Source organism: Asterias amurensis, chromosome 1 (assembly GCF_032118995.1).
Source record: "Asterias amurensis chromosome 1, ASM3211899v1".
In the NCBI taxonomy this organism is placed as follows: domain Eukaryota; kingdom Metazoa; phylum Echinodermata; class Asteroidea; order Forcipulatida; family Asteriidae; genus Asterias; species Asterias amurensis.
This window is the reverse complement of record NC_092648.1, coordinates 35,470,772-35,494,622: the sequence shown is the minus strand read 5'-3', so window position 1 is coordinate 35,494,622 and position 23,851 is coordinate 35,470,772. Positions and strand designations below refer to the sequence as shown.

Sequence of the window (23,851 nt, the reverse complement as noted above, 5' to 3'; positions counted from 1 at the left end):
GTCACAAAGCCGGAACAGACTGCATCCTAAATGCATCCAGATCATACTCCGACTACAAAACTCGTTCCCAAACTCATTTTTGATCCGGATTAACTTTCAATGTCAAAGTACGTCCGGTTATACTAACTCCGAAATTGTCCTGACCCAGTTGGACTCAGAGATCATGGTCAATAACCTTCAAATATTTACAGTTTATTATAAAGATATAGTGTTGTAATTTCAAGAAGAGTGTGCACATTCGGGTGCATTTTGTTTTCGAATGTCAGATTTATAAAACGGTGGGATGAGTTCACTTCATGCACCGAACACTGAGGTGTCCATGGCAGAAATTAAAGGAACACGTTGCCTTGGATCGGTCGAGTTGGTCTTTGAAAAGCGTCCTGGCACCGCTTGTTATAAAATCGATATGGTTAGAAAGATGTTGTAAAAGTAGAATACAATGATCTACACAAATATGCCTCGAAATTGCGTGGTTTTCCTTTTACCTCGTCGACAAACACGGTCGGCCATTTATGGGAGTCAAAACTTTGACTCCCATAAATGACCGACCGTGTTAGTTCGCGAAATAAAAGGAAAACCGTGCAATTTTGAGTGATACTTGTGTGGATCATTATATTCTACTTTTAAAACATCTTTCTAACCATATGCATTTCATAAGAAACGGTTTCAAAACGCTTTTCATAGACCAACTCGTCCGATCCAAGGCAACGTGTTCCTTTAAGTTCACACTTCCCGTGTAATCATTATCCAAACGTTAAACTGGCCCCTATTCAGCACAGATTAATTACACACGTCAAGAATGAAATCACAAATTAAACAAGTGGACCACTTTCACTAAACTCACCCATGAAATCTTCCCAGAATGTATCGTTTAACATGGGTGTGACCCATAATGGTCAGCTAATGGTTGCATGGCTTATGACTGACACCCATTGACAAAAGGGCGCCCGCAAACAAAGGGCTAGATAGCTCAGTTGGTAGAGCGCCTGGCATGTTAAACCAAAGGTCTTTGGTTCAATAAATACCCATACCTTTGTGTACTATTCAGAGGTAGACGTTTGGCCTGAACAAACTTCACTTTGACTCAACAGAAAATGCAAACATAACGGTTGACATAATATACAAACGAAAGTTTAAAAGGTAAATCATTAAAATGTTGTATACACATTAATTATTTTACGTCCAATAGTGTTCATGAGTGTACCGTCGAAGAGGAGCTCCCTGTACCTCGGAATGAGCATGTGACCTTATTCACTCCAACTGATTGGCCATTAATGAGCTCACTACTTTCAAGACAGACAACCAAGCCTCTTTAACCTCAGAGGTGAAGACATCCTTCGGGAGACTGGTCGTCAAGGCGAAGATCAATGCTTCAACAGCGGGCTGCATAATAACATAAACAAGAAAAGAAATTAATACACGAATTGATTGGTCTTTTTAACGAAATGTAACAGAGCTCAAATTTACAAAGGTTGGCTAAGATTGATCATAGGCCCTTTTCGAATCCACGGCTTCGCGGCTCCAGATTCGGTTCAGGCTTACTTGGCCCCGCGGTTGTTTCGACAAAAAATTGCGTTTGTTTGCACACAGTACGTGCTCATGGCTTCAGACGAGAGGACGGAGCCTGAAGCCGAATCCAAAGCCGAAGCCGTGGATTCGAAAAGGTCCCAAGTGAAAGTGAATGAGCAGGCTATGTGTCAAGGGTTTATATGGCTGGTTCAAGACAACATGTGGATTGGACGAATAATTGCAGCATAGAACAGGCAAGAGAAAGAGAGGACAGCACAAGGGAAGATGGAGAGATGATGACATCACGGGATGGGCACGGTTTACATGGACGAGAGAGGCTAGAGAGAGAGAGTGAGTGAGGCAAGTGGGAGTTTTATGAGGAGGGCTTTGCCCAACATAGGAAGGCGAACTAAATGATAATGACGATGAACACCAGATTAAACTACGATTAATAGAGGTGTCAATGTTAGCCATTGTGCGGCCAGACTGTTTAGCTCCTTCAGGGACTGCGCGGCAGGACAACTGTCAAAAAAATTGCAATCACACAGATAGTAATGTGGGAAGCTGTTTGGAGGACAGCTCCACACTCACAGGCTGGACTTATAATCAAGCCAATCAAGAACATGAAAGTGGAAAGTGCGGTGCCATGTCAGTTCCTATGTTATTGTCATCTTCACCTTGAAGTGTTCGGGCTTAGCGCCGTACATCCGATGCCTGCTTCCAAGTTCTTCTAAGATGGTCACCACCACTCCCAGCTCATCTAGCCCGCTGACTGCAGCCCCAATGGTCTCCATGACGTTCTGGCCGTGTGCCCTCAAGTCCGGGTTACGTTTCAGCATCTGAGGCGGTAGTGGAGACTTCCCGAACGGGAAGAGAGTTCTTATTGACGGGTTCTGATCTAAAAGCCTGTGATGTAACAAGCAGACCAACAGAAAAAAAATGAATCAATTAAAAATAAGACATCAACGATCAGGTACAGAGTACCAATCTAAAAACGCAGATCTATTTTTAATGCGTGTGTGCGGCACCGTAATGTAGCCCGAGCCTTTTAGGGCATGTTTGGGGCTACACTTAGGTCCGGGCTACATTTAGGGCTCGGGCTACATTATGGTGCCGCACATGCGTGCAACATGGCGTTGGAGTGGTTAACGGTAAATGGGAAAGAGTTTGGTGTTGGTTCCGTCGTTTTCCGGACCCTCGCATTTACGGATCTGTACATTAGACTCCCGCACCAAAGACCCACCACAACCCCAATGTCTCTTTCAACTCTTCCGGCACTGACTTGGTCCCAATTTTATGGCTCTGCTTATGCAGATTGCTTAAAAAAGTATTTTCGCTGGAGTTCTCTGGTTAGCACAGTTTTGTTGTGCTTTAAAAACTTGTTTGTGCTGAGATGCTCTATTAAATTGAGCCCAACGTGAGTTGCATATTTTCGGCGGTAGAGTTTTTGTCATATTAAAGTTTAAGAAGGGTAATGTTAGATGAGTGTTTTTTTTCCATAGCGTCGTTGCCATCATTTCGTGTTTATTGAAAATAATGAAAGCTGAAGGGACAAGGCTTTTGTTTTGATTCGATTGTATTTGTGGAAGAATGACACGCCAGCTTTGAAAAGTGACGTATCACAATAGTACGGAGCTCTGCAAGTGCCATGATATGCCCCCGTGGACCCCGTTATAAATTGTTGAAGCCTATAGATATAAAAACTGATGACCAACCTGACGAAGAATACCGCACCAATATTAATGAGGTCCTTTTGTACAATCTTCCAGCACCCCTGGACGAGTTTCTTGTCTCGGGTGGATATCGGGCCCTCTTCGTTCGCATTCAAGTCCTTCTCGTTTGGTTCAATCTTGCCAAAATCATTTCTAAATCGAGAAATCAAAGAAGCGTGTTAGGCAAACTTGTGGGCTTTTTGGCTTGTCGTGGCGGTCGAGCGGTATAGTTCATCGGACCCAAACTTTGGTGTTGTTAGCAGCAGAGTCTAGGTTAGATGTATCCTGCCATGACAATTTTATAAGTGCCCTGGAGCAATTTATTTCTGAATCCTAGTCAACTCGACTCGGAAGTTTGTGAGGTTATACCCCACCACGTGGCGGGCCACTACATCAAAACTGCCACTGCCGTAATGATTTTCAATGAGTTTTTTTCCTAATCGATTAAAGGCAGTGGACACTATTGGTATTAACTCGAAGTAACTATTAGCATAAAACCTTTCTTAGTGACTAGTAATGGGGAGAGGTTGGTGTTATAAAACATTGTGAGAAACGGCTCCCTCTGAAGTGCCATAGTTTTCGAGAAAGGAGTAATTTTCCACGAATTTGATTTCGAGACCTCAGATTTAGAACTTGAGGTCTCGAAATCAACCATCTAAACGCATACAACTTCGTGTGACAAGGGTTATTTTTATCTTGCAACTTCGATGACCGATTGAGCTCAAATTTTCAAAGGTTTGTTATTTTATGCATGTGTTGAGATACACCAACTGTGAAGGCTAGTCTTTGACAATTACCAATAGTGTCCATTGCCTTAAAAAAAGGGGAATCCTTAAGAAAAACATAAATATGGATTTGTGTTGAGGATGGCAGTTGTATACTACGGACAAAATCATTACGGCTGGGCCTGTAAGAGCAATGACCGTACATCTTCCGCGTGGTGGGAGAGGCCCATCAGCTAAGCAGTAAGCAACTTAGCCAGACTCCACTGATCAACCATGCCAAGAACAGACCATAAATACTACTAAATTCGCGGGTGCACAACCATGTATAAATCTCTTTTGACGGAGTGTTGGCTCTGATGAAAAGAGACGGTTTGGTCTCGACCTTTCGAACAGTAGGCTCTGCTCGTCTTCACCCATGCAAACATCACTCAACCATTACATGCAGACATTTTGTACCATACTCTTTGTCCTCAGAGGTCAATCTATTTATGACTTTGATTGATGATGTTATGATTTGTTGAGGTTTTTTTGTAGTTTAGTGAACCATTAAGTGAAGACCCGATGAAACAGACCGCGAAAATATTGACACCTAAACTAATGGATTACTTTGACTGATTATTGAAAAGAGAAATATATATAGGTCTATCACTCGGTAGGTTATCATTTTGGTCCATGGGGAATGAATACAATAAAAATGACCGTTTTCTTTGGTTAATCCTGCACTTGATTGATGACTTACAGAATGAAATTGGTGATTGGTAAGGAAGGGCTAAAAGGGCAAGTTAAGTTTAATGACGCATCCATTGTCCAATAGATCGAGTCCCTTAAAATATGACGTCATTGTAAACAACAACGATTAACTCATAACACACCGCACATTATTTCGTTTTGTTATAAAGTCAAAATATCAAATTCAATTCGGTTTTAGGAATGCTTTGTGTAAAAAAGGGTTAGACAATACCATCTTGAGAATGTGAGATGGAATTCTTACCCCATTTTACTGGACATAGTTTCTTGCATGACCGTCAGGGTGTGTCCAAAGGCGCCCTGTACTTCTGAATTGAATACATTCGGCGCTAGTCCGTTCCGGAGGGAGTACATGAACGCCTCAGAAAGTGCCTGAACCAAGAAAAGACAACAACATAACTATTTTCATATAACTCCCAACCATTCGAAAACTAAACTACACTCTAGGAGATCCCGGTCAGAATTGACCCTTAATCCTGTTTTCAGGAGGTCTGACCCTTTCCTAGGTCAAGTCAACCCGGAAAATGTTTTTAAAAACAGGTTTGAGATGTTGAGTCAGTTCGACCCGATTTTGTGTTATTTTGACTCAGATTTCGGGTCAAAGTGAACCAATTCTGACCCGGACTCCAATGATCTGAATATGACCTTGAATCCGAGTCAAGACTGGCAGTTTGGTCAACAAAAATATACTTTTTATTTGTGTTAATGAGGACAATGACCTCGTCATTAGGTCAAGTGAAATATTCATAGATGTAGTGTCGTTAAGGAAAACAAAAGGAGGTAGAAAAAATCAAATATAATTTACCGAAAAGTGTTCTGGTTTCGCGCCGTACATGGAGTGACGTTCACCGAGGTCCATCAAGAAGGCAACGATGAGTTCAAGATCTTGCAGACCCTCCACGGCGGTCCCAATAGTCTCCATCACCCTCAGACCGTGGGCTTTCAGGTCCGGATTATTCTGCAGTTGCTTCGGGGTGAGGTTCAGCTTGCCAAACGGAAACAACTTAGCGATGGACGGATTTTTATCCAGAAGTCTTTGGTGTTTTAAAAAGAAGAAGAGAAATGGGTGTTTAGAAGAGAGTTTAACCACACGTAAATCAATATTAACTATACAAAGAAACTGTGAGAATATTACTCAAACACTGGTATTAAACCATACGAGCAATTTCTGAGCAATTTTGTTAAAAGGCACTGGACACTTTTGGTAATTGTCAACGACCAGTCTTAAAAATAAAATAACAAACCTGTAAATTCTTTTGACTCATTTGGTCATCAAAGTTGCGAGAGTAGGCCTAGTAGAAGAAAAATCACCCTTGTCGCACAAGTTGCGTGCTTTCAGATGCCTTGAATTTGAGACCTCGGCTGAGGTCTCTAATTAAATTCAAATATTTGAGTTATGAAAAAGCTTCTTTCTCAGTTATGAAAGAACTTCTTTCTCAAAAACTATACGTTACTTCAGATGGAGCAATTAATACTAACAATGTTTTATATTATCAACAGCTCTCCAAGTAAGTTTATATGGTAGCATTTATTTTGAGTAATTACCAACAGTGTCCGATGACTTTTAAATAAAAATGACAAATTCTGCTTTTGTTAATCTTAACCATAAACATTACAACCACAAGCTGAGAGTGCTGTACTTATTAAAACCGAGATTAAACTTATAGATTAGTCTAAATTCATACCTTACCTGACAAACAGCTCCACACCGAAGGAAGACAAATCTCTTTTCACATGTTTCCAGCAATCCTGGACCAATCGAATATCCTTCTTTGACAAAGACCCATCATCGACGGATTGCCCCATTTTACTGGACATAGTTTCTTGAATGACCGTCAGGGTGTGTCCGAAGGCGCCCTGTACTTCTGAATCGAATACATTCGGCGCTAGTCCGTTCCGGAGGGAGTACATGAACGCCTCAGAAAGTGCCTGAACCAAGAACATGCAACAAGAATTACTTTGTCATCTAACTCTTGAACATTCTAAAAAATGAAACCCACACTCTAAAAAATTGACCCGGATTCCGGGTTCCAAGGGTTTGACTCATTTTGGAGTCAGATTAACACGGAGAGTAGTTTTAAATTCGGTTTAAAAATCGGCATCTTCGAGATGCTACGTCAGCTTGACACATTTTGTGCCATTTGGACGCAGGTTTCGGGTCATACTGACACAGGAATGTATTGAGCCCCACCCACGTGGCCAAGATCTGGGTCAAATCGGATCCGATTTTTTTAAGAGCGGGTCGACTCGACTGATCTGAGTATGACCTGAAATCCGAGTCAAGATCTGGGTCAAATCTGGGTCAAATTTAGCCAACGCATGTGAAGGTTCCTTCGTATCTCTTTCTCGTTTAATGAGAACGATGACGTCATCCTCAGGTGAAATATTCATAGATTTGGCGTATGTAGCAATTCAATGTCATCGGGGCACTTTCAGAAACCACTTATGGAAAGAAAAAGCAAGGCAAATAAAGAGAGAATCAAGTTTACCGAAAAGTGTTCTGGTTTCGCGCCGTACATCGAGTGACGTTCACCGAGGTCCATCAAGATGGCAACGATGAGTTCAAGATCTTGCAGACCCTCCACGGCGGTCCCAATGGTCTCCATCACCCTCAGACCGTGGGCTTTCAGGTCGGGATTATTCTGCAGTTGCTTCGGGGTGAGGTTCAGCTTGCCAAACGGAAACAATTTTGCGATGGACGGATTTTTATCCAGGAGTCTTCGGTGTTAGAAAAGGGGGAACATGTGTTTTTAAACCACGTAACCCATGAAATCGGAACTTTATAAATGAATGGTGAGAACTATACTCAAACACTGGCCAATGGTAAACAGTTTCTGAGCTCCAACAATGCTTTACAAATTGTTTAATTTTGATTTGTGAATTTTACATCCAAACTGATGCTACCACAAGCTGAGAGTGTTGTATTATAAATATCGATATTAAACTTATAGATGTGTTTAAATTCTAAGCTTACCTGACAAACAGCCCCACGCCGAAGGAAGCTAAATTTTTGTTCACATGCTTCCAGCAATCCTGGACCAATCGAATATCCTTCTTAGACAAAGGCCCATCATCGTCAGTACTTTTAGGGTAAAACAAAATCAACCAGAGAATGATTTATTCTACTAAAATGTAGTTTTTTCTAATCCTTGTTCAGTTTTTCTTCTCTGAATGGGAACGTTTGATACTAAATCACAGTACCCTTATGGGCGATTCCATGGTTAGTCGCATTACACTTTTTAGTGTCATTTCTTGATCTTGGTGCTAGTAGTTCTATGTGAGATATTATTTCCACTAAGTTTATAGACTGATTTGTACTTGACACCCAAGGCTTTTAAGTGATGATATTAAAAATGTTGTGGGCGTTGTACTCTGGATGTTATAGCTTTGTAAAAAGCGGTTAGTCGCATTACACAAAAAGGACATGATAAAAAATACGCTTGTCTCAATTCAAAAGTTTCCTCAAACTAAAAAACTTGCAAAGGTTTTACTACATTTAGCACACATCTCTTATACATTAGTATCCAACAGGATACTTATAAATAGTCAGCAACTTGAACTTTTAGGTTTACGTGGCAAAACCATGGTTAGTCGCATTACGGTTAGTCGCATTACACGTTTCCACTCAATTTAGCCACGCCTACGTGGAGCCCAAGCTGAGTTCTTATTTGGCAAAATTGGGTTCATTCCTTGTCAACAACTAAAAATAAATTGGTTTCGTATGTTAGCTATAACTTCTAAGGGAAAGAAAGTTGTGACAAAAACTTGATTTTTTGGTGTCATGTCCATGTTTGCTTGGAATTGCCCTTATGATTGGTTTTACAAACTTACTTCGTTAAAAACATTCGATAGCAAGAAGTTTTTTGAGTTAGACAATACCATTTTGAGAATGTCAAATGGAATTCTTACCCCATTTTACTGGACATAGTTTCTTGAATGACCGTCAGGGTGTGTCCGAAGGCGCCCTGTACGTCTGAATTGAATACATTCGGCGCTAGTCCGTTCCGGAGGGAGTACATGAACGCCTCAGAAAGTGCCTGAACCAAGAAAAGACAAGAAAAAGACAAGGACCGTTTTCATTTAGCTCTTGACCATTCCAAACTTTAACCTACATCTCAAAGATTCCGCTTCAGATTTGACCCGGATTCCAGTGGGTCTGACTCATGTTGGGTTTGGGGGAAAACACGGAGACTAGTTTTTAAATGGTATCTTATCTAGAATGCTGCGTCGGTTTTACCAATTTTGTGTAATTTTGAAGCAGAATCCGGGTAATACTGACCAAGAATGGGTCAAGCCCCACGTGGCCCCTAATCGGGCAATTTTTGACCGGAATGTTTTAGAGGTAAGCGACCTTTTCGAGTATTCGGGTCAAGATGACTTCAATGTAATAAGTGTGGCCTGAATTCCGAGTCAAGAGGTGGAATCTGGGTCGACACCTGGGTCAAAGATACCAAACGTATGAAGCTCCCTTTTGTCTTTTTTTCTTCTTCAGTTAGAAAGATGACCTTATCCTTTTCAAGTGAAATATTCATAGCTTTGACACAGCAGCAATTCACTGCCATCAGTGCTCTAATTTAAGAAACTTACTAATGAAAGAACAAAGCTAGGGAAATTAATGAAGAGCAGATTCAAAATTTACCGAAAAGTGTTCTGGTTTCGCGCCGTACATCGAGTGACGTTCACCGAGGTCCATCAAGTTGGCAACGATTAGTTCAAGATCTTGCAGACCCTCCACGGCGGTCCCAATGGTCTCCATCACCCTCAGACCATGGGCTTTCAGGTCGGGATTATTCTGCAATTGCTTCGGGGTGAGGTTCAGCTTGCCAAACGGAAACAACTTAGCGATGGACGGATTTTTATCAAGGAGCCTTTGGTTTTTTAGAAAGGGGAAGAAAAATGTGTTTTTAGTTGAATGCTCTATCAGACCTATAGCGATTACACCTTCTTGAAACTGTGAGAATGTTACTTAAATACTGGCCAACATATCAACCATTTCCGAGCTGCTTCAGCAAAAGATACTGCTTCACAATTTGTTAGTTTCTGCTTTTGTAGTTCTTAATCCAAAATAATTAATGTAGCAACAGGCAGAAAGTGCTGTGTTTATAAATACAGATCAATTCTAAACTTACCTGACAAACAGTCCCACGCCGAAGGAATCCAAATCTCTTTGCACGTGTTTCCAGCAATCCTGGACCAACCGAATATCTTTCTTTGACAAAGGCCCTGTATCGACGGAATTCCCCTCTTCTCGAGAGCTCTGATTCGCTACCACCTTCCCTGGTGTTACTTTCCTGCTCCTGCTGGACCCTCTACGGACCAATCCTCCTGGTTTATCTTGAAGGGTTAAAGCTTGCTCAATGTACAGGGAGACATGGGAATGGTTGAGGGCCACAGTACGGTGCATATCAAAGAGCAGAGCTTCATCTACCGGTGGGTCAGCAACTCGCTGCTCCCTGGTCGATCTCTTCTGCTTGATCCTACTGCTGAGTCGCCTTAGAATGAAGCCACCACCTTCAGTTTGTATACCGATGTCCATAGTGACTTTCTTGGAGACTGCAGAGCCGTTCTGTACCCGGGACCCATGCTGCGGTGCGCCCGTGTTCTGTTGTTGCCTCCTCTGATTGGAACCATTTCGGACTGGCTGCTTGACCGAGGCCCTGGTTTGCTGTTTAGGAGGTTCAGTGGAGCTCTCAACACAACCCATCTTTGCTCTGCAAGTGTAAAAATAGAACGAAACCTTTTATTACTTACTTCCCACTCTTAAAACAGTACTCGAAACCAAGCAGCAAATGCTCAGTTCATAAAGTCATCAAATGTCTCTTTAAATACCGCGCTCAATTCGCTTTGCCATTCCCAGCGATCGGATTCCATCTGGCTGCGGGCGAAATCGGAATCCTTTTATGTGACGGGGCAACAATACAGTTCAGCGGCGACCGTGGCTTTCATTGTCGCTTGGTCCGTTCATCCGAGCGCCCTTTATATATTTTTATTCTTAATAGCAGTCATTATGATACATAGCTATTATTTGCCTTAAAGGCCCTGGGGTGGGTTTCACAAAGAGTTAGGACTAGTCTTATCTTGAGTTAGGACTAGTTAGTAGTCCTAACTTAGGACTAGCTGTATGTTTTTGTTATCTCTTAGGACTAGTCCTAAGTTAGGACTAGTCCTAACTCTTTGTGAAATCGACCCCTGGACACCTTTGGTTATTGTCAAAGACCAGCATTCTCACTTGGCGTATCCCAACATATGCATAAACGTAACAAACATGTGGAGATTTTGGCTGAACTGGTCATCAACTTTGCAAGAAAATAATGCAACAAAAATACCCTTGTTTTATCATTTTTGTGTGCTTTTCGATATATAAATAAAAGGCTTTTAATAGCTAGTATTTTGTTATTTGAGTGCGAGTCTTTCTCAAAAACTACGTTATTTCAGCGGGAGCCGTTTTTCACAGTATTGGTTGTACTATCAACAGCTCGCTATTGCTCGTTACCAGGTAAGTATTTATGCTAACACTTATTTTGAGTAATTACCGAAAGTGTCCCGTGCCTTTAATGTTTACATGGGTGGGAAACTTACAAGTTGTCCCGTCTTCGAATGGAATGCAACCTTGATGTTTTGTTTAGGATGTATTCGGACAATACTGTATTTCCATCAATGATTTGAGGATTTGGTTGCAAAAGCCTTCTAAACATAAATATAAACTTGTCGACCTAGATCCGCTATGACCCAAGGTTTTTTTTTTTCCAATCCGTATTATTGAATGACTAGTGGAAAGAGATGGTAACTTTTCAAATTTTAAATGTCATCGCAGTAAAACTGAAGTTTTCTTTATGTTGTGATGATAATTTTTGACAGAAGAATAACAAAACCGCTGTGAAACTCGGTTATTTTGTTTATGAACAATATTTGTAAGTCAACTTGCCTTGCAGTGTGTAAAACTAAAGTTTGAGTCACTCTTACAATTTTGCATATCCAAACAATAATTTAACATTAAACTAATACTTGAGACTTCATGAGTAAAATGCAGTTTTTTTAATAAAGCCAAGTTAATCTTTATGCATTCACACTTTATAGCACATAATCCACTGTTCGTCTTTTATTGAATAGACAACAACATCAATTCGAACTGTCAGAATATATAATTGCTTTTGTTTCAATGTTTTTGCCTTGATGCATTTTTAAACAAATACTTTGTTGTGCAATATCAAAATATTTATAGATAAATTGCTATTGTTTGCAGAGGTCTGCAACATCCTTCAATAACAGGTTTTATACTTTTCCTTGAAATTCCTTGACAACCCCTGGTCAACTTGTTCATCTAAGGCTAAAAAAAAACTCTTCAACTGTTATATAACCAGAAACCTTATCAGCAGACCCCCCCCCCCCCCCCCCACCAGCCGGTTATAATAGGGACTTTTCGTTTTCGGCGACGGATGGTTCTGTAATCAGCTAAACGTTGTCGCTTTCAGCACAACGAAGATTCATCCCAAGTACTGTCCTAGAAATTAGGACGACCGTCCTCAAAGCCGACGCATGCGCAGATGACGCCAAATGTCATCTTTACCGTCGCAGAACCACCCGTCGTCGAAAACGAAAAGTCCCTATTACCCCGTTCACACACCACTGCGACCTAATCTTCACTTACTCGGGACTCACAATGTCCCAGGTTTTTCATTCACAATTCCTTATGCTTCATCGCGTCATGCGTCAAAGATGCATGCTATTGATAGCATCGACTTACTGACGTCATAACCTGCGTCATAGGCGATGATAAAAAGAGCAGAGTTTAGGTCAAATTATTGTCTACATGGCAACAGGTTGACATTACGGACTCGGTATTTTAATATCATTTGTTATTGCAAGTTCAAGTGAAATATCTCAACAGCAGATACAAAGGCACGATGTCGTTTTAGGAAAGAGCAATTCTACGGTGCTTTATCTCAACGATTATTTGAAGCAACGATTATTTTGGGACATTTCACTGAGTAGTGCCGCAAATCCTTTAAAAACAGAGGCACAATATCTAGTTTTATTTAAATTTATATTGTATTCATTACTATTACTATTATATTTTTTTTTGTTTTTTGGGGGCCTGCTGTTTAAGTAAATGTGCAAAGCAAAACATTACAAAGAAGTAAACATTAATAAATAACATTACGTATTAACAGTTTTTTTTAAACTAGGCCTTCAACAATTTGGAATGAACAATTCGCCAAATGGGCCTAGGCCTAGCCTATAGAAGGCAACAAACCGTGAAAAATACAAAATATAAATGACAAACTTCTTCTGATAATAATAAAGGTTTTGACGAAATATTGCCAACTATTTGTTATATGGATATTCAACTATAAATCAGGCATCCATATTTTCCCCGTTTGTTTTGATGGCTGGCTGTGTTTTGTCAAAAGTGAAAGATCTATAAGCAAATAATATTCTCAATGCCATTGAGCCATACTGACATGTTAAACAGTGGGTGGGCTTTTGTTATAGGGTTCGCTAGTTTGTCAAAGGCCTCGTTGTGCACAATGGGAAACAGAATTACTGACAGGGATGTCTCATAGAGTACCTCAAATCTTCTTACACTTTTTCCATATCCTGAGTGTGGATTATTTCTAGGCAGGGTTTTAATGCCAATGACCAGTATGGGGCCTATCCTCATTTTTTTGGTGTATCCAAAGATCTGCTTAAAATAACAAACCTGTGAACACTTGGGTGGAATTGGTCATCGATGTTGCAAGAAAAAAGAAAGAAAAAAAAACACCCTCGTTGCATAGAATCATAGGGGTAGTAAATAATTTATGCAAACATAGTTCCGACATTCATTAATGCATCGTGTGCTGTCAGTTGCCTGGCAAGTAATTCTTATATTAATATAAAATACATAACATTATCTTAAAATACATTTTTTTTAAAGTGAAATACATTTCTCTAACAATGTTTTATTAAGTCAACAGGTCTCTGGTACTCTTTACTACGAGGGAGGGGGGGGGGGGGGGGGTTGGGTAATTACCAAAAGTGTGTAATTCCTTTAAAACAACTAGCGTGAGCTGCATGGCATTAATTCAGAATGAGTTTTCCTTTACGAACGTTCTGCTTTTAAAACTCAAGTAGGCCTGCTTACTAGTTTTAACAAACAAGTTTGGTGGATTGACCCAGACTTTCAAGTCCGCTTTCAAGGGCAGGCACAAATTAGTGTGAAATATAAATCGCATAGGACCCCATGTTCAAGTCCAACACAATAGATGTTGATTTAAACTGATTTACAAATGCATTTACCCTGGAGGTTTTTTCTTCGAGCCAGGCACTTCACGTCCATCCTCTGGGGCCAGCCAGTGCCCCGGTGACTCGGGCACGACGTGTTTACAGAAGACTCCATCAAAAGCTCGCTTTATACCCGGTGATATTTTCATATGCAGATGACCGGATGAAAGGATTTTTTATTTTGTATCGTGGAGGCTACTGGCATTTCACTTTCTAACTGAACTGACTCAGCAAAATCGATTCAATTGATACGGAAAGGGCAACTCGAGCGAGCCGGATGACTTTACGATAATTATAAGAATCTTCCAAATTTCTGACCTTTTATTTCGCGCCAAAAAGTGACTTTCAATAAAGTCAAACAGGTGTGTTCCCGCAGTGGGAGTTCGAGAAGGTTGAACCATCTTCATACATCCGTATCATATTTTTCTTTCATGATTTACTGAGAAAACACCTCAGCTAAAAAGTCGTCTCGGGTTGATTATTTTGCTGATATTTCTATCCTGGAAATCTGCCGGTTTTAGGTTTCAGAACAGCTCTTTTGTTTCATAATGTTTGTAAGGACTTCACGGGCATTGGTAGTAATTCGAGACTATACGCTGCCGATGATATTTCCATTTCTAAACCAATTAAAAGATTTAATTTCAGATTTTTAAAAATACATGTATATGTATTTACCTGCTCGGGTCATCAGCGAGCCATGCTCTTTTGATTTGTTATTTTCGATGGGACTTTTATCTGACAGTTGCCATGTTTTGTTTTTATCTTTTCGCTGCGGCTACGTGCGGGTCAAACCGAGGGCGTAAGGAAAACAGACTGGCTATTAGAGCACTTGGGCTTTGTGTTTTATTGATCATTGATTTGACGTGTCACGATTGAGACATGTTGTTTGTGACTAAGCTTGTGACTAAGCTAAGGACAAACCCTAAAGTAAAGATCAGTGTTCTCACTTGGTGATCTCAATATATACATGAACTTACTAATCTGTGAACATTGGAGCTCAATTGGTCGTCGAAAATGCGAGAGGTTAAAGAAAAAAAAAAACGCCTTTGCTCACACAATGGGCTTTCAGATACTTGATTGAAGACCTCAGCTGAGGTTTCGAATTCAATTCAAAAAAATTTAGTGCGAAATTACTTCTTTCTCAAAACTACGGTACACAGAGGGAGCCGTTTCTCACAATGTTTTCAACAGCCGTCAATTGCTCGTTACCAAGTATTTGTTTATGCTAACAATTATTTTGAGTAATTACCAGTGCCTTTAAGACGTGCTGCTTATTTTCCAAATAAATTTTCACGATACGGTCACGGTGAACCATTTCCAGTGGCTGGAGCCCCCAGCCAACCCTCGCTCAGAGCCAAAAGAAAACAAATGTTTCGATACATTAAATAGCTCCAATAACAACATTTTGGTTATGCCATTGGTTTTTTCCACAACCAATGTGTTCAATTTTCTTCATTCAAATCGTGTAATATGCTGCGGATATAAAACATTCATGTATTCAATCGAATATTTAGTTGTTGCATTTTACTCTTTTCGTACAATTTCGAAAAGGTATATTAAAGTAAAGCCAATGTACTTTTTAGGAGAACATTCCATTGGAGATTGCCAATCGTCAAAAGTCACGTACAGAAATGTGAACCTTTATTCGGAAATTGTTTATAAAATGATTGAGTGCATAACTGGAGGTTCTTAAAAAGAAAAGCGAGGTTTTTAAAAAAAAAATGCCATTCACTCATAAACACATTTGTTTACGTAAAATACGTACAAATGACATCTAGAGCTGAAATCAACAACAAAGACATTTCCCAAACCCAAATCCGATTACGTTGGATTGTGCAAAAATGACCATGGTGATTCGGAAGGGAATTTATTTGCAACAATGGCCCCGGGCAAAATCCGTATCAAAAGATATCATGACGGGGAAAAAAAACACCTGTTTACGATGCACCTTTATGGGGTGAGAGATTCGGTCTAGCGACTGAGCTGCAATCAAAATGCAAAGTTGTTTCCATTAGTATCCATGAACAGTCACTAGTCACTACATAGCAACATGGGAAATAGACCCAATGGAGTTGCGTACGTAATGCCCATTCTACGTCAGAACAATTCGAAGTGTCGTCATCGTTCCTTTTGGTAAAAGAAAACGATAACGTCAGTCGACTGTCTAAACTTCCGAAAAAATGCACATAACTGATGATGGAATTAAGAGGTTCCCATATAAATTTAGATAGGGGGAGGGGTGATGAACTTGTTAATAATTCCTAAAAAGCTATACACTGGACTACTTGTGAATTTGTAAATATCATAGATGATAGTTAATGGTGTAGACCTATGACAAGAGACTTGCATTAATATGGTCGCGGGTTCGACTCCCCTCCAAAAGGTGTCCTCATAATAAGCTCAGCTTTACAACCAAATCAGTGAGTATACAAACACCTTGACAATATTGATGACCGGGACCGGGATGCATTTGTTTAGAGACACTTGACACTATTGGTAATTTTCAACGACCAGGTTCTCACTTGCTGTATCTCAACAAATGCATGAAATAACAAACCTATGAAAATTTAAGCTCAATCGGTCATCGAGGTTGCGAAATAGCAATGAAAAAAGACATCCTTGTCACACGAAGTTGTATGCTTTCAGATGCTTGATTTCGAGGCATCAAACTCTAAACTTGAGGTCTCGAAATCAAATTCGTGGAAAATTACTTCTTTCCCGAAAACTACGTCAATAGGGAGCCGTTTCTCACAATGTGTTATACCATCAACCTCTCCCCATTACTCGTTACCAAGTAAGGTTTTATGCTAATAATTATTTTGAGTAATTACCAATAGTATCCACTGCCTTTAACTTACCATGTAAGTTACGGTGTAACATAGTACCCCACCGTATTTTTCTCGGTGATTTGAGAAATGTTCATCTCACCAAGCCCTATATGATGATGTAAACAATTAAGGCCGTTTTTAATTGTAAAAATTATTACAAAACTTTAAAAACTTATGTATTTTGACATTAAACAGATTGTGACACACTGTTACCAAGGTGATCAATGGTGGCGCTGTACAGTGTGTAATATTTTGGATTTTTTTTGTGATTCTATATTGTTTTGGATGTTTTGGCCTAAACTATTTGAGCTTAGCATATCAAAAATATTGTTTTTATTGACACAAACAATGTTTGATTTTTTTAACGTTTTCCCATTGAAGCTGCTGTATATATTTCCACCCATCCTTTAGGCCCGATTGGTGGTTGCATGTTCTTTTGGGGTTTGGGCCGTGAGCATAAAATGCCAAACATAGTTATTTGTTATTATATAGTTCAAATAGTTTGTCAAATGCAACATTGAAGCGAAATTCAAACTTGGGACAAGAGTTAATGATTGTAGAAACCCGTTTGCCAATCACGCCCAAATAATTGCATTCGACCAATGTTTAAAAGTATAAACTGGAAAAGAAAGTAGAGTCTTATTCTCCGATTTCTTTTTTAAGTTTTATTTGTATAAATAAACAAAGACCAATATAACCTAATCTGTCTTATGTGACATTTCTTATCAAAACATTGGATGACAGAAAAACAAACACTGGTCTTCATTTGGATTTGAACCCAAGACGTCTGACACTCCGGGCAGATGCTCTACCAACCGAGTTATGAGGCGCAGCGGTTTACTCCCTTAGGTTTCCCCGAAGAACCACATTTAACTCTCGGTGTTGCTTGGATGCGCAACTAGGCAAAGTATGAAACAAATATTGAAAGAGGAACTCACTTTTTCATTAGTAATTTTTCTTCTTTTTTGTCTTTCCCCAGAAGACGGTAAGAGAATACTGATTGAAACGTCGAGTTGAAACCAACAGTTCTTTTCAGAACCACCTCAACTCATTTAGAGATTATCATAACTTGGTGTTACCAAAAACCTTTACTATATCAAATTTCAACCATGCAAAGGTTCAAATCCTACTTGACTTTCATTTTGCTTTCTTGTGCAAGCTTCGATGAAACCAGGCCTGGATGAAAGTGGTTTTGTTTTTCTGACCGGAATCACCTTTTTGTCACAAATTATTCCGGATATTAGTCAATCAAATAATAAATTCTGTTGATATTTTCATAGTAATTTACATTAAAGGTAAGATATTATTGATTGTGAAAGCCCCAGTGGCTCAGAGCGCCACCCGAAAACCCACTTAGGAATTCCCTGTTTTCCGGATACAATTTGTCAGGTAAACACGGAAACGAAAAGCTATTATTAATAAAGAACATTATTCAGTAACAATCTTTTGAAAATTTGTGGAGAAGATTACGGTTTTGTGTACACTAGCTCTAGCCACAATGGGATAATGGCAAGTATTTCATTTCAAGTAATTTGGCATGCCCAATGCAATCCAACTCTTTAGTGCATTTACGTATCCTCCACTACGGGTGTCTGGTTACACAAAGCTAAAGACACTCGCTTTGAAAAGTCAGTGAGGATTTACGGAAGTAACGGGTGCTTCAGTTTTGCGAAAGTAAAAAAGGGACTCGGATGGGTTTCCAATTTATTGGTCAGAATTGTTTAGATTTGTGCAATTGTTTTCTAAGTTAATGTTTAGGGAATTGATTTAAGGTTTGAAATGACCGTTTGTCGAGAGAACTGACAGATAGTGATACTAACAAGGAGTTAGCCATTTCGAGAGTTACACTTCAATGTGTAGTATAATGATTTGCTAATAAACGAGTGAGACTTCTCAGAACACTTGTGTTTATGTTTTTTTTTGTTTTTTTTTGTTTTTTCATTCAAGACAATCCCGGAACAAACCCCATACCATGGGATGGGGGGGGGGGGGGGGGTTACAGCAATAACAACAAAAACTCAAATTTAACCAAGGAGAGGTTAGCACAATTTTTTTTTAAATCGTCTTGGAGAATGTACTTTGCATCACAATCTATAATGGTTTTATCATGATAACTCATAAGGAAGATAAATAAATGTGTCCTTCTCAGATTGGTTACTGAAATCTGTGTAACTTTGGACAAATTCGCCGCTGGTTATGGCCTGACCGTTGCAAAGGCTTCTCCAACGTTGTGGCTGTCGTTAAATTTCACTGCGACTTTAAAGGTCAACGTGTCACCGCGCACCCATACACTATCCAAAATAGGAATCTAGTTGTTTACACACTGTTCTAGCATTGCAAAGGGCGTAGGTTCGAATCCCACCGCGTAATAATGACTGTATGTTTTTCCACAGAGCTCAGGAAAGTACCGACTATGCTATATTATTATGTTGATTTGGTTTGGTTTGATTTGATTTGATTTGATTTGATTTGATATGCAGTGCTGACACATCGGTGATATGGGTAAAACCACAATTAATTTCTTCATTTAATGCAAATTTTCCAGCTATGATCTAGGATTTGCCAAAGTAGGATTGCCTCAAATCGCATAATGCAGAAACAGTCTGATGACGGGCCTAATTTTTGGGTTGATTTTTAGGATAAATTCAGAAGTTTACAAATACAACAACTATTTTTAAATGATAACAAAATACACTATAACATTTTTAAAATAGCATTCCAGTTAAAATTGTACAAAACACGCTATCGTTAAATTGAGTCTCATAAAATTAAGCAAGTCAGTTTTTATGGGATTTCCAATCTAAAAAAATATCTGAAATGGCTGTTGCTTATCATAAGAAAGTTGGCTATTGGAATATTCTGTTTGCATTGAGTTATGGAGATCAAAGTCGTCCAGGGTTTGCTGTACTTTCCTGTGTCACAAAACTTCTACCAATCATGTCACCACGGCTACACAGTGAAAAGCCTCAACTTGTGTCATAGAAAACTGGAGACCTTAAAGACAGTGGACACTATTGGTAGTTACTCAGAATAATTATTAGCATAAAACCTCACTTGGTAACGAGTAATGGGGAGAGGTTGATAGTATAAAACACTGTGAGAACGGCTCCCTCTGAAGTGATGTAGTTTCGAGAAAGAAGTAATTTGACACGAAATCAAGCATTTGAAAGCACACAACTTCGAGTGACAAGGGTGTTTTTTGCTTTCATAGTTATCTCGCAACTCCGACGACCAATCGAGCTCAAATGTTCACAAAATTGTTATGTTATGCATATGCTGAGATACACCAAGTGAGAAGACCGGTCTTTGTCAATTATACCAATAGTGTCCAGTGTCTTTAATCGGCATTCCATGTCTACACATGAAATGAAGGTCACCTTGAAATCAATTTCGGAAAGGGGTTGCATTTTTAATATTCGTTTTACGTTCTGGCATGTATATGCTTTTCTTTATACGGATTGAACAGGAAATTGTCTGGTATCCTTTTTTCCGATGAACCTCATGAAACTACATAAAGGAATATTAAACAAAAGAGCAGCACCGTAACGTAAATCTAGTTGCTTCCCGTAAACTTTTTTGAGATATGGCGGACACAGTGTTACAACACTACAAGGTTTGGGTAAAATTGTGCGTATACACCCAAACCAAACAGTGTCACTCCTATCACGTCCGCCATACCTCAAAAAGGCTTAAAGTTTTTACACGATCGACAGCATACATTCACGATCGGGTCACAGCTTAAACAGGGTGTGTCGTTGATTTCCGCTCAGAAGCCTATATTTTTTTTCTGTTTAAGTTGGAAGTAAACACTCCAAACAGGTCAGCAACTAAGGTGAATTAGGTTGATGAAAAGGCATCCTAAACCTCTTGCAGATCGGTATTGAAAGGTGACTTGACAAATAAGCTGTTCAGAAATGTAAATTAGGCTGTCAATGGAGACAATAGCATACACTTTTCCCTCTTTACAATATTATTGCTTTGTCACTGGTGGACCCCACAAATTCATATTGCCGTTGACATATGGCTTGAACACCGCATATGAGAACAGATGATTGAAAGTAAGATAATCTAAGGATTGTGCAGGAATTGGAATCCATAGTTGGATCGAATACACAACGTCAAAAGCTTTTATAGTTTTATGGTAAACATCTATGTGGTTTAAATCCATCGAACGGTTCTTAAAAAACTTTAAAAACGGAGGTAGCCTTTGCCCTTAAATGAACATTACAGAATTGGTAAGAAATAAACTCGTCTAAAGATCACATAATTATTTAGATAAAAACTAAACTGTCTAATGATGATGATGATGGTAGAAATCATCCCTTGAAATATTTCTGTTTGAAATGTCATATTTGATGAGTGCCTTTAAGATAAAGAGAATGTATTTTTAACGTGACCGTTTGGTCCTTAATTTTGTTTGGACTAATATTGGTCTAACTCATGTGTTACTTGTCATTTATTATTAGTTTATTTACTTATGCACTGATTGATTCGTTGATTTCTTTTAGAGATAGGGGTTTCTTTGAAAAATATTTTCTCAACGTTGATTGTCTTTAAGATGAAAACAGTCCTCCCGGAGTTTGGTACTGAAATTTACAATTTAGTGAACTTTAAAATTGAAACAAACAGTCCAACATATTTAACAAGTATTCAGCGCCCCCATGTCTGTAAAAGATAAAAAACCTCTGAAATCAGATACATATTAAAGACAGTGGACACAATTGGTAAATGTCAAAGACAGGTCTTCTTACTTAATAGTGTATCTCAACAAATGCATAAAATAACAATCCTGTGAAAATTTGAGCTCAATCGGTCATCGAAATTGCGAGATAATAATGAAAGGAAAAAACACCCTTGTCACACGAAGTTGTGTACTTTATAGATCGATGCTCGATTTCGAGACCTCATCTATATCCGAGGTCTCGAAATCAAAATCCGTGGAAAATGACTTCTTTCTCGAAAACTACGTCACTTCAGAGGGAGCCGTTTCTCACATTGTTTTATACCATTAACCTCTCCCCATTACTCGTTACCAAGTAAGGTTTTGTGCTAATAATTATTTTGAGTAATTACCAATAGTGTCCCCTGCCTTTAAAGCCATTGGACCCTTTCGGTTCAGAAAAAAAAAAAAAAAAAGTTCACAGATTTACAAATAACTTACAGGGTTTACAGAAGGCAACGGTGAAAGACTTCTCTTGAAATATTATTCCATGAAATGCTTTACTTTTTGGGAAAACAGCAAAACAATATATATTCTCGTTAACGAGAATTACGGATTTATTTTAAACACATGTCATGACACGGCGAAACGCGCGGAAACAAGGGTGGGTTTTTCCGTTGTTTTCTCCCGACTCCGATGACCGATTGAGCCTAAATTTTCACAGGTTTGTTATTTGATATAGAAGTTGTGGTACACAAAGTGTGGGCCTTGGACAACACTGTTTTACCGAAAGGGTCCAATGGCTTTAATGTGTTTGTTCAAATAATTTTGAATTAGACGATTATTTTAAAGAGCAGTAAAAGAGAACTTGTATTGACAATAAACATTCCACAAATAGCGCTCATAGTCCTTGCCATAAAATAAAGCCATTGATCAATGTCAGTAGCAACACTTACTATTATCATTGGTCCTTTGTTGCTGTTGCAGGTTAGTGATTTTGCAACCCGTGCTTTTGCTGCCGTACAATTTCTTGAACTTTATTGTTGAGTGCACTTAAAAAGAAATTTGAATTGGGTAGTCACTATTATCGTTGGTCGAAACTATAATCTGTAATCAGGCTGAACGGTTATCGGAAGTGTATTTTCTTTGACTCAATGTTATCAAGTTTCTGCCATATTGGTAAAATGGCTGTCACTTGCATTCATAACATAGTGAACCAAAGGTAAACCGCCATGGAAATGTTACAAACTTTTGCAGTGGTTACTTATCCAGTTTAAAAGCAGTGGACACTAATTGGTAATTACTCAAAATAATTATTGGCATAAAACCTTTCTTAGTGACGAGTAATGGGGAGAGGTTGATAGTATAAAACATTGTGAGAAACGGCTCCCCTTGAAGTGCCATAGTTTTCGAGAAAGATGTAATTTTCCACGAATTTGATTTCGAGACCTCAGTTTTAGAACTTGAGGTCTCGAAATCAACCATCTAAACGCACACAACTTCGTGTGACAAGGGTTATTTTTCTTTCATTATTATCTCGCAACTTCGATGACCGATTGCGCTAAAATTTTCACATGTTTGATATTTTATGCATATGTTGAGATATACCAACTGTGAAGGCTAGTCTTTGACAATTACCAATAGTGTCCACTGCCTTTAATCAAACAACCTACGACAGTAGATATGCCATAATTGTGGATATGCCATAATTGAGAGAATATGCTAATTTTCTTTAAATTAATGATATATAAAAACATAGTGACCGATAACACAAGAAGTTGGGCAATCATTGGCAAACATGCGTCTTATAATGACAGACTCAAATTTGTCATGGGTAAAGAACAATAAATTATAACACAACTAAAACTACAAATTCATTCACTATAGAAAACAAACAGCTTTGAGGGGCATCAGTGCCAAGCTCAAATTGGTATAATTAGAGTCGAGCTTACCTGTGTTCAAGCACCTCCTACCAAGCATGTAGTATAGGGTTTGGTCGAAGCTCGGAATGAACTATAAACATAGGGCGTACGTTTTAGTTATCACCTCACCTAACTCCCAATATGAATTATAATGCGTGGAATGCTTTTCACATCGGCTTTAAAGTTCAGCCACAAGAAGTTCACGCACTGCGGGTGGCAAGTTTATCAACCAGGTATATTAAGCCCCTTGTTATGTCTGCAAATCCTTACCTGTTTAGGAAGTCTCCAAATCACCAGCAAGGTAAATTTCGCCTGTGGGTTATTTCTCTGTCCTTTCTCTCTGGTTATATATGGACATACTGCAGGACTCCGGAATAGCTGGTTTTACAGTGCGTGTGAGTGTTGTGTCGGTATGTCGTGGTCCCTCGGTCAATTGTGAGTTTTTGGAAGAGGAAAGAAAAACATAATAATAGACCCTCGGAGT

At 39.1% G+C, this 23,851-nt stretch overlaps 1 protein-coding gene across 4 annotated transcripts; it reads right to left on the bottom strand.

The window, feature by feature from the left end:
- Positions 1–578: 578 nt before the first annotated feature.
- LOC139941215 (uncharacterized) lies at positions 579–23,851 on the bottom strand. 4 transcript variants are annotated; one of them, XM_071937678.1, is made up of 12 exons: positions 23,638–23,851; positions 9,823–10,404; positions 9,333–9,561; positions 8,603–8,730; positions 7,668–7,775; positions 7,183–7,411; positions 6,384–6,622; positions 5,499–5,727; positions 4,938–5,065; positions 3,225–3,374; positions 2,187–2,415; positions 579–1,383 (listed from the first exon to the last, which is right to left on the bottom strand). In XM_071937678.1, exons 2-12 carry the CDS (start codon positions 10,395–10,397, stop codon positions 1,252–1,254), a joined length of 2,376 nt encoding a protein of 791 aa, XP_071793779.1. In that variant the 5' UTR covers positions 10,398–10,404; positions 23,638–23,851; the 3' UTR covers positions 579–1,251. The 4 variants fall into 4 exon arrangements, with proteins under 4 accessions (XP_071793779.1, XP_071793787.1, XP_071793796.1 ...); XM_071937686.1 differs by lacking the exon at positions 23,638–23,851 and adding an exon at positions 23,398–23,491; XM_071937695.1 differs by lacking the exon at positions 23,638–23,851 and adding an exon at positions 22,402–22,461.

Bases quoted from the DNA above. Each gene is read 5' to 3' on its own strand.
- LOC139941215 (XM_071937678.1), bottom strand. From the start codon at position 10,397: ATGGGTTGTGTTGAGAGCTCCACTGAACCTCCTAAACAGCAAACCAGG. The intron at 8,731-9,332 runs GTAAATTTTGAA...TTCTTGGTTCAG, and splicing joins CGAAACCAGAACACTTTTCG to GCACTTTCTGAGGCGTTCAT. The intron at 2,416-3,224 runs GTTGGTCATCAG...GTTACATCACAG, and splicing joins GGTGCGGTATTCTTCGTCAG to GCTTTTAGATCAGAACCCGT.